This window comes from Onychostoma macrolepis, chromosome 25, assembly GCF_012432095.1.
Source record: "Onychostoma macrolepis isolate SWU-2019 chromosome 25, ASM1243209v1, whole genome shotgun sequence".
Classification (NCBI taxonomy): domain Eukaryota; kingdom Metazoa; phylum Chordata; class Actinopteri; order Cypriniformes; family Cyprinidae; genus Onychostoma; species Onychostoma macrolepis.
In genome coordinates this window covers 5,360,096-5,370,778 of record NC_081179.1, presented here as the reverse complement: position 1 = coordinate 5,370,778, position 10,683 = coordinate 5,360,096, and the positions used below count along the sequence as shown (strand labels likewise).

General features: G+C 37.5%; 1 protein-coding gene across 1 annotated transcript; it reads right to left on the bottom strand.

Moving 5' to 3' along the window:
• Positions 1–8,680: 8,680 nt before the first annotated feature.
• On the bottom strand, positions 8,681–9,921 carry LOC131534846 (chromobox protein homolog 7-like). The gene is made up of 2 exons (XM_058767919.1): positions 9,482–9,921; positions 8,681–9,381 (listed from the first exon to the last, which is right to left on the bottom strand). Exons 1-2 carry the CDS (start codon positions 9,546–9,548, stop codon positions 8,978–8,980), a joined length of 471 nt encoding a protein of 156 aa, XP_058623902.1. The 5' UTR covers positions 9,549–9,921; the 3' UTR covers positions 8,681–8,977.
• Positions 9,922–10,683: the final 762 nt, after the last annotated feature.

The window sequence follows — 10,683 nt, the reverse complement described above, 5'->3', positions numbered from 1 at the left end:
GTGGTGAGCGGGTGACCTCTAGTGGTGAATGAACGGGAGTGCAGACCAGATTCGTGACAGTTGATTTGACCCAATTTGGGTTGATAATTGTTCATTGTTTGCAGAGCTTATGACAGGAATATTTGGTAAATAAAAGAAAACTAAGTGAAGCAGAGAGGAGAGAGATTTGAAAGTGCCTGAATCTTTTAAATTTCTGAGCGACAATTGTTTCTGCACCAATTTTTTTTTTGTCTCTTAATTCTGTCTTAATTCTACATTTTCTCTTATTCACATCAATTATTAACCTGTATACAGTAGTTCTTAGTATAGTTCTCTGGGTGGTATGAAAACTGATTTGCTAATAGTTAACTACCACTTTTAGCTAATTAATTTCTTGTTTCTCGTTAGTTAACAGTTGTTACTAGTGTTAATATTATGTTACTCATTTGTTCCTGTGTAGTTACTCAATGATGGGACAGTATTCTAAAGTCTTAACATTATCTCTCATACATTCCTGATATAAGCTCCACAGACACGGATAGACTCGTCTCAACTTCCATTCTTGTTTATTCAGTTTCCTCTCACGACAGTCACCGGCCAAGTTTTATAAGAATGCACTCCTGGATGCAGGTAGTTTTAAAGTCATCTCTCTTCTCTGCTTCAGTTAGTTTAAGTTTCTGTCTTAATCTCTGTGAATACAGATAAGCTCGTCTCAACTGACATTCTTGTTTTTTCAGTTTCCTCTCACCTCTCACAAATGAATGTGCTGAAATTTTAGTTATCTCTCCTCTCTGCTTCAGTTAGTTTCCTTGCATTTTTACACACAAATTCCTGTCCTACATGCCACAAACACAGAAAACCAAATTGTACATAGAGAATGATTGCCATTTGAACTTGCGTGACATGTGTGATATGATCTCTTTCAATTCCGCATTCCCAAACCCAGCATCATATTGGGTTACTGATTATGAACAATTACCAACCCAGATTGAGTCAAATCAACCCAGCTTCCCTACTCAGTGATCTTTTATTGATGCCCTTGACATTTCATGATTTCTTTCAATCACATATCAGCTGAGCAAAAAGAACAAAACCATGCTGGGATACCAAGGATCTTGGTCAAACCTTTGCACATGTTGGATCATTTCATTATCACTTTTAATCTACTTCTACTTTTCCGTCACACTATCCCTCTGCCAGTTTCTCTTTTCTCGACTTTCTTCAGTGGTATTGTCCACTCTTCTCACACATTTCTCATCATTAGATACCTACCTGCCTAGACAATATCTGTCCTCTTTCCTCCAGATTAGAACGTTCTACTCCCTCCAGCCCTTGGTTGATGTTCTCTGCAGCACCAGACTAAACTAAGGGCAGCGGAGAGAAAATGACACAAATCTAAAGAATCAGCAGATCTCAGCAGGTACCAGTCACTGCTATCCTTGTTTTCCACCAACTGCCAAATCTTCCTTATTCCATAACAAGTTCAACAGCACATCAGACACATGAAAACTCTTCAAAACGTTCAATTCTCTCCTCTGTCTCCCTCCACCACCTCTTTAACAGCTGGTGATTTTGCTGATTACTTCACAAACAAAACTACTTCCATCAGTAGTTAGTTTTCAGCTCCACTCCCCCAGGAACTCGCATCAAACACTCACACAGATGACCATCCTCTCTCCTCTTTCCCTCTTCTTACAGAGGATGTGTTCAACCAAGCATCCTCCTTCCTTTCACAAAACAACCTGCTGTACAATAACCAATCTGGACTTATGAATCCGCCTTGCTGTCAGTCTAGATACATTTACATGGACACTTTTTACTTCCATCAGAATGTATTCAATCTGATTGATGAATCTGAACGTTGTGTTTACAGGAACGCTAAATAAAGTGATCGGGTTGAAATGCATGTTTATATGTCACAAGTTTCTGATGGGATTTAATCTTTTCACATGCACATACTGCATGAATATACAGAGTTCCCCGCTGTTGTTGCATACTGTTTTAAAAATCACACTTGATATTTATCAACTTCGGGTCCTAATTAGGTGACAACCAGCACATTAACTGTTGTGCTGTGCTGCTTACTTTAGAAAGCAGTAAAAGTATCCCTTCCCGTGCCCAAAATCAGTGGTCTGTGGATGCCCTTACCAACAAGTAGTATACTTCAAGTTTATTTTATTAAGTATACTTAAGTAAAGTTCAAGTATATTTTTAAGTGTACGTTATGTAATAAGTATACTAATATCAGTGTACTTGTAGTATACTTGTAAGTGTACTATTTCAATACACCTTGGGACTAAATTGGCCCACTTTCTAGTATATAAAAGTATACTTTTAAGTGTACTTTGAGTATTACAGTAGTAAACTTTGAGGACACAACTAGTTTACATCAATGTTTTTAGCTTGTACTGCAACTATACTAAAAGTGAACTTAAAGGTATACTGATAGTTTAGTAATTAAATACTTCTAGTAGCATTTTTAGTACACTTTGAAGTATAGTCTCAGTAAACTACTAGTATAGTTTAAAGTATACTCATAAGGTTTTTTTTTTAAAGTGAACTTTACATCATACTTTAAGTATACTACTATGTCCCTATTTAGGTATTAATTTGTATATATTTTGTTAAATGAATATCTGAACATTTTATTCTAGCTTCTTGCATTCTTTTTTTAAACACTTGAATGTGGGTAAGTTTCATAAATAAAAAATAAATAAATAAACAACATTTTGAGCAAAAATCTTGGATTCAGAATGAAAATCAAAATGTAGACTGTCAGTCAACACCCCAAAGCTTGACAGTCATTATTACCTCTTCATTGGTGACATTTTATTCCACAACGTTACATAGTTTTGATGCTGTTTTATGTCAGATGATCGTGTTAGATTACATGTGGAAGTATCTGTTGTTTCAGTTTCTTCTTCACTTGTGTTTTTTTGGAAATTCTGTAAAGAAGATGTGTACTAGCACCCCTTACCATATAACAATGAAAACACTGATTCAAGGAGGACATATATTTAGACTTTTTAGTATAAGTCAAGTAAACTTAAATGTCATTTTAAGTATATTTCTGAGAAGTACATAAAGCCCATTTCTGAGAAGTACATAAAAAGTAGACTAAAAGTATACTTTCCTGTTTTTTTTTTTTTTTTTTAAAAGAAGTATACTAATAGCACACTTGAATAAACTTCTTTTTCATAAGGGTGAGAGTCTTAAACAAGGACAGGTGGGACGTTGTCCATGATCCACTTCACAGACACTGATTGAAAGCAGAATTTTAGAATGACTGGACACTCATTTATGACACTTTATTCACCAAAGAGTGCACACGTCATTACACTATTTTTTTAATTTTTTATTTTTTTATCACTGCACATGCGCAGTAAATTCCAGTTTCAGTTTCAGTCCAAACAAGTGTTTACATGTCCTCTCACTGATTACAAAAGGAATAAACCCTCCCTTACAATCTGATTGAAATTGTAATCATATCTGGCCATTTCAATCTGATTTGTGACTTTTTTATTCTGGCTGTGCCTCTAGTCCTATTACAATCGGATTATTAGAGTCCATGTAAACGCAGTTACTCAATCACTATGGAGTACAAGAGCTGAGTCCAATTCATCAGTTCTCATTCTGCAAAAACAATACGATCAAGCAGGTTTGAGTTACACAACATTAGAAATTTAAGACCATAACAGAACTTGCAACACAGCTTCTCATCCATGTCCTCGTCATTTCTAACATGGAATATTGCAATGTTCTTCTGGCTGGACTTCCATCATGTACAATCAGACCTCTGCAGATGATTCAAAATGCAGCAGCATGTCTTGTTTTCAGTGTGCCCAAGAGAGCCTATGACATACTGCTCTCATCTCTCTGCACTGGCTTCCACGCACGGCTCGCATTTAGCTCAAGTCATTGGTGCTTGCGTTCAGAACAGCCATGACCTCCGCACTCTCCTACCTCTGCGTTCTAATTGCCTCCTCCTAAAAAAAAAAATAAAAAAAATAAGACTTATTTCTTTCACTTTTCCTATACCTTATTTTCCCTTAATATCTTCCTGTCCTAGCTTTTATTGTTTTGAACGATCACTGAAAACTTGTATAACAGTTTATTGCCATCTTGTGATGAATCACTTGTTGTTTTCCTCAACTGTAAATTACTTTCGATAAAAGCATCTGCCAAATGAATAAATGTAAATCTAAATAACATAAGCATTCAATTAAAATTTATATGAATGTATAGGGAAAAGTATATTTAGAGTAATATGATTGGTCACCATTAATTCATTTCCTTTGTTAGTTGTTTTTGTCTGTGTGTGTGTTTTAACAAATCACCTTTCGACTTTTATCAGGTCATCTAAACAGTGGTCTGACAAAAGAATTATTGAAGCAAGGAACAAGTGAAAATGAGCCACATTATCACTTCAGGTGTGTGCATTATTTTTCCAATAATTCAACTGCTTGATTCCACTAACTATTCCACTGATAGTTATCAAATCTCAAGACTTTTTTTTCAGGTCCTTCAAACACACTTGTGTAAAGGACTAATTTCTTATCTCATTTCAAGCCATTTTAGAGCTATAAAGCAATCTGAAACATTGCCCAAACCAATTAGGACACCATATCAAATGAACAAAATTATGTAATTCAAATGGACAGAAAACACTATCACTAATTACAGTGCATCAATGCTACTGAATCTTCATAAATACAATCCCTCTTCCATTCATCCCAAATGCCGGTATACCCTAAAAACCAATTTGGCAATTAGTAAGTTAAAGATCTAAACAACATGTACTACAAAACACTTTTTAAATCAAAGAAAAAAGAAAAAGATACTGACAAATTGTTTGATTCGGACTGTAAGGAATTTTTATCTAATCAAAAACACCAAAAACTAGAAAATCAGGACATTTGCCTTCATTTTCTGTGAGGCACTAAAACTTTAAGCACAGTTTTTGCAAAATCAGTTTGAAAAGATTGAAAACATCAATAAATTCACACAAATTTTGCACTACATGGAAATCATTATACAAATCAAATCAAGAAGTTCTGGCAATCCAAATTGGGGAGAAGTGGAAAAATGACTTCCAATTCTATAAGAACTATATAGCTCAGCTGAATTTCAAAATTCTAATCAAAATAACAATTTAAAAAACAGACAATTTAAAAAGATCAATAAAAGTCCTTTTGATTTCCCCATAACATTGAAAGAATTGGAAGACAAATTACAGGTCCTTGAGCCCAAGAAACTGTATTGCTGACAGCATCCTGAATGAGATGCTGAAACACACAGACCAAAACTTCAAACTAGCCATTCTAAAACTGTTCAGTGATGTTCTGGGTGTAGGGTTCTGTTTTATATATGCATACATGCATGTATATATTTAATAAAAATGTTATGTATTAAATATATTTATATATGATATAAATTATATGAATATAAATATATACATGTAAATATTCACAAAACATATGCTGTATGTGTCAGACATGTGTCCTGTCTTGTCCTGTGGTTTTCTGTCTCGTGCTCCCTTGACTTTGTTTATCCTCTTATATGCCCATATTTGGTTACTTTCCTGTTCCTGTCCTCATTTAGTTAATTCAGTTAATTTTGTCCCACCTGTGTTTGATTAATTATCTCGTTTACGTTTAGTATATAAGCCCTGTGTTTCCCTGACTCTTGTGTCTGGTATTAACGTCGATGTCCTGTCCTGTGAGTCTCTCGCTCTGCCTTGTGTTACCCTGTTTTTGGATTTAATTAAAAACTGTTGTTTTGAGTACCTCCTCGTTTCCCTTGTGTGTGTATTTATATATAAATAATTAATATACACAGTACACATACAAAAACTTTTATTTTGGATGCCAGTAATTGTTTGACAGCACTAATGTATATGTGTGTATATGAACAAACTATAGTAGTCATTTGAATTGTTGCAACAACAAAAATGTCCTGTATTTCCACAAAAAAAAAGGAAAGTTGGCCTAAAACCCAAAATGTGTTCTTGTCTTAGGACAACTTTGATTAACTTTTTTGATCCACTTCAAATGTTGACTACTGTATATCCATGCTCATTTTGTTTTGTTGCAACAATTATGTTGTAATATATTATTTTTCTTAGCAGAAGTGGTCACACTTTATATTAGGTGGCCTTAACTACTATGTACTTACATCAAAAAATAAGTACAATGTACTTATTGTGTTCATAGTGTATTGCAAAACACTACTGCTGCTATTGAGGTGGGATACGGGTAAGATTAGGGACAGGTTTGGTGGTATGGGTAGGTTTGAGGGTGGGTTAAGGTGTAAGGGAAGGGTCAACAGTGTAATTATAAATTTAATTACAGATGTAATTACATATAGGTATTTTTTAAAATATGAGTACAATGTAAAAACATGTATGTAGGCCTACACAATAAGTGCATTGTACCAAATGATTAATTTAAATGTAAGTGCATAGTAGTGTTATGTCCAGTGGACATATTTGTAAAATGTGCCATCTTGGGAGAGTGATGTCACCTATTGGGCATGTTATGTGTTGCATGTTTGTTCTCTTCTCTTGCTCTCGCGCACTCTCTCTCTCTCTCTCCCCTGTCACAGATTGCTAATTGGGTTCCATCTGTACTGAGTGAATGCTGCCGAAATCCAAGAAGTATAAGACAGCAAAGAAACAATGCCGGAGTGCTGACGGCTTCGTGCTCACTCTTTGTCCTGATACAGAAATGTTCTCTTTTTTGTAGTTCAGTGTGACCGTGTGCGGTCTTTACCTCTTAACTTTGTGAATGAATTTCTCAATTGCAAACTATGAGAGAACGTGTGAACTCATTTTGTGGATAAAATTGTAAAATTTCTCAGTTTAAACATTTATGTTATCTATGTTCTATTGTGAATAAATTATTGGCTCATACGATTAGAAATTCTTTTTGTTTTCATTTTATTCAAATTTAAATTAAAATGAAAAATTTAAATTTAAAATGTAAATTTCCCAACATTTCCGGAATTTGGGTTGTAAATTTCATGCGTCAGACTTTATGGCTCATATAGGCCTACATATAGTAAAAATAACATTAATTCATAGCCGACTCCAGGAGGCCCAACTAAGCAAAAACATGCTTATGAAAAACCTCAAAAGCCTGACACATATTTGACACATTTTAACATTTAGAGTTATACTAAAAACCCTTATACTATCAATCAAACCATCTATCATCTAAGGGAAAACAGGAAAAAAAGCAGACACTGGAGCTGTACCCTTTCAAAAGATCGCAATATGTACAATTTAGGTATGAATATGAACACTTCAGGTAAAATATACGTACCTTTAAGGTACTAAAATGCACCTTTTAGGGGTAAATGGGGTGCAAATGTTTACCTTTTGAAAGGGCACCATCCCAGTGACAGCTTTTGTACATTCTTCCTGGTCTATTTATTAAACAAAATAATAATATATAGTCACATATACACTACCTCACCACACGAGAGCAGCAGTGTAACATGATTTTTTTTCTTTTACATTAAACATCCTGCAGATTTTGCTGGGTTATTATAGGGATACAGACAGCAATAACTAATTCATGTAGTTTTTGACTGGCATGTTCAAAACATCTACAAACTGATGCATACACAAATAATAATATAAATTCTTAATGATGAATCTCAGATTTTTGCATGGTTTTGCATAATCATATTAATCTAATATGTTTTAGTATAACGTTTTAAAGACAATCTGTTGGATTGGTTGGGTGTCAGAGGTTGTGATCTTCACTCTTCTCTGATGTAAACTTCAGGTAACATCAGCTTTTTTATATCCTTCCGCTCTCTATTAAAACAAATGTTTGCTGTCCATTCTCTCTCCCTCTCCAAATACTTCTGCTGCAAAACCAATCAGCTCTTCACGATGGTTTGTGATCAGATAGCAGCGAGCAATTTGTTTAGAGCAAACTGTCAGCCAAACATTTCAGTGCTGCGCCCCCAGTCCCATGAAAAGCAATTTATTAACTGCCAAGACAAGAGAATCGGTCGCTTTTAAGAAGTAAAGGAAGATGTGAATCTCCTTAGGGCTACCAATTTAATATCCGCCGTGAGGGAGATTCAGACCTTCTGGATGTCAGGATTGAGTCCACTCTAGACCTTTCTTACACACTACATTGCAAGAGTCTCTTCATTCGCAATGAAGATGCAACATTTCCTGGACCTTGCAATTGTCAATGCATACAAATCAATCAATCATAATAAAAAAATAAATAAATGTTTTAGAAAGCAAACATCCTTGAACATTTATTTATTTATTTTTTTATCTACAAAATATCAAATGTTTAAATAAAAAAAATAATAATAATAATTTGAAAAGCAGCATTAGAAATATTTACCAAATTTTGACATGTAGCATTGGACAGATTTTTGATATACAATAATAGTTCATGCCATTTTAAAATAATAAAAAAAAAAATTACAGTAAAATAAAAATTACAATAAAATTAATTGAAAGCTGCATTTAAAAAAAAACAATTGATGGACCAAGTTTAGACATCTACTATACAAAAATATGAAATGTGCTTCATTTATATATATATATATATATATATATATATATATATAAAAAGGTAGGCCTACATGTTATGAAGGAGACTCAGACAGACGATTAGAAGATACACAGGTAACTTTATTTACAGCAACAGTAGCAGATGGTGATGGCAGGTGAGTGTCAAGGGCAATGGAACAGTTTGTGGATTGATGGGGGAGTATAACCTTGTTTCGCAGGAGATCATGGAATGGAGACTGGAGATAGCACACACCTCTGACTAGAAGTGGTGACAAGATCCACAAGGAGAAGGCACCTGGAACTGACGTTGGAGCGAGGAGCAGAGACACACACTGGAGGAGACACAAAGGGTAAGTACACAAGGCAAGTATTTCTGAATGGCATTTGAAAGGCATAAGAGTGAGTCCACTTCGTAGAAACGAGACCGGACACTGAGTGAAGTGAGGTGTGTGCTTATGAAGGAGTCCTGATGAGAGTGATGATTCCAAACAGATGCGTGCAGTTAATACTCAGGTGACGATGTGCATTGTGATTGGGTGATGGATGAGCCTGGCCGATCTGTGACAGTATCCCCTCCTCCACGGCCCGCTCCAGAGGACCCTGACTTCGTGGTGGTCTACCTCTCCCTCGAGGTCCAGGACGATCTGGATGAGTGGAGTGAAAGGCTTCCAACAATGTGGGATCGAGGATGTCATCTCTGGGGACCCATGACCATTCTTCTGGCCCATAGCCTTCCCAATCCACAAGATATTCCAAGAGACCACCACAGCGCCGGGAGTCCAAAATCTTGTTGACTGTATAAATGGTGCCGTCCTCCTGGATTAACGGGAGAGGGGATTCCTCTGTCGGGACAGGCTCTGTGGAGAAAGAAACGGGAGGATGATAAGGTTTGAGTCGTGAGACATGGAAGGAAGAGTGAATCTTTTACTGTGAGGGAAGTTGAAGTTTATACGTGACTGGATTGATCTGCTTGATGATGGTAAAGGGGCCAACGTATCTGGGACTTCTTGCAGGGCAGGCGCATCCTGATGTCCCAGGTGGACAGCCAGACCTTCTGACCAAGTTGGTATGATGGAGTTTCAGCCCTACGAAGGTCTGCTGTCGTCTTGGTTCTGCGCACTGCCCGCTGAAGCTGATGATGAGCTGCGTCCTAGACCCTCTCGGAACCAGTAATCGACAGATGGGACATCAGATGGTTCCCCCCACCAGGGAAATAGGGGAGACTGGTAACTGAGGATGCACTGGAAGGGAGTGAATCCAGTGGATGGTTGGCGAAAGCGAGTTCTGTGCGTACTCGGCCCAGCCTAGGAACTGGTTCCAAGAGTTCTGGTGGCTATGGCAGAAGGTTCGCAGGAAACGTCTGATTTCCTGAATCTTCCTCTCTGTCTCCCGTTAGACTGAGGATGGTATCCCGACGAGAGGCTTATGGTCACACCTAGGAGTGAGAAAAAGACCTTCCACACTCTGGAGATAAACTGTGGGCCACGGTCTGAAACAATGTCTTCTGGAATCCCGTAATATCTGAAGATGTTGTTAAACATGATCTCAGCGGTTTCCATAGCTGTGGGCAGACCCTTGAGGGGGAAAAGTCGGCTGGACTTAGAGAATCGATCAATGACTACTAGAACATATGTGTAACCATCCCAGGAAGGCCGATCTGTGATGAAGTCAACTCCTAGGTGTGACCAGGGGCAGTTGGGAACGGGCAGCGGAAGGACTTTGCCAGATGGTAGGTGGCGCGGACTCTTGGTGATGGCACAGTCGGAACAGCCTTGGACGAACCTTCTCACATCCCTAGCCATATTAGGCCATCAGAAGCGATCCTTCAGCAGCGAGAGGGTGCTCTTGGCCCCTGGGTGGCCAGTGCCCAGAGAAGTGTGAACTGAGTGAATCAGGGGAGTGCGTTGTGTTCTGGTGACATACTGCAACCCCTGTAGACAGCCCGGCGGAGTGGCTGTGGAAGCGTTGGCGGAGGTAGCTGGATTGGAGGTCCATTGGATGGGGCTTACGAAGATTTTCTTGGAGATGATGGGTTCAGGTTCCTCGCTGACTTCTTCAGGACCATGAAGGCGAGAGAGCGTCTGCCTGTTCCCAACCGCCTCTGGTCACACCTAGGAGTTGACTTCTTGGGACCTGGATGATAGGAGATGGTAAAATTG

Coding starts and splice junctions, on each gene's coding strand:
- LOC131534846 (XM_058767919.1), bottom strand. CDS start 9,548: ATGCGCCTGCCCTGCAAGAAGTCCCAGATACGTTGGCCCCTTTACCAT. Junction 9,382..9,481: donor TCATCAAGCAGATCAATCCA/GTCACGTATAAA, acceptor CTTTCTCCACAG/AGCCTGTCCCGACAGAGGAA.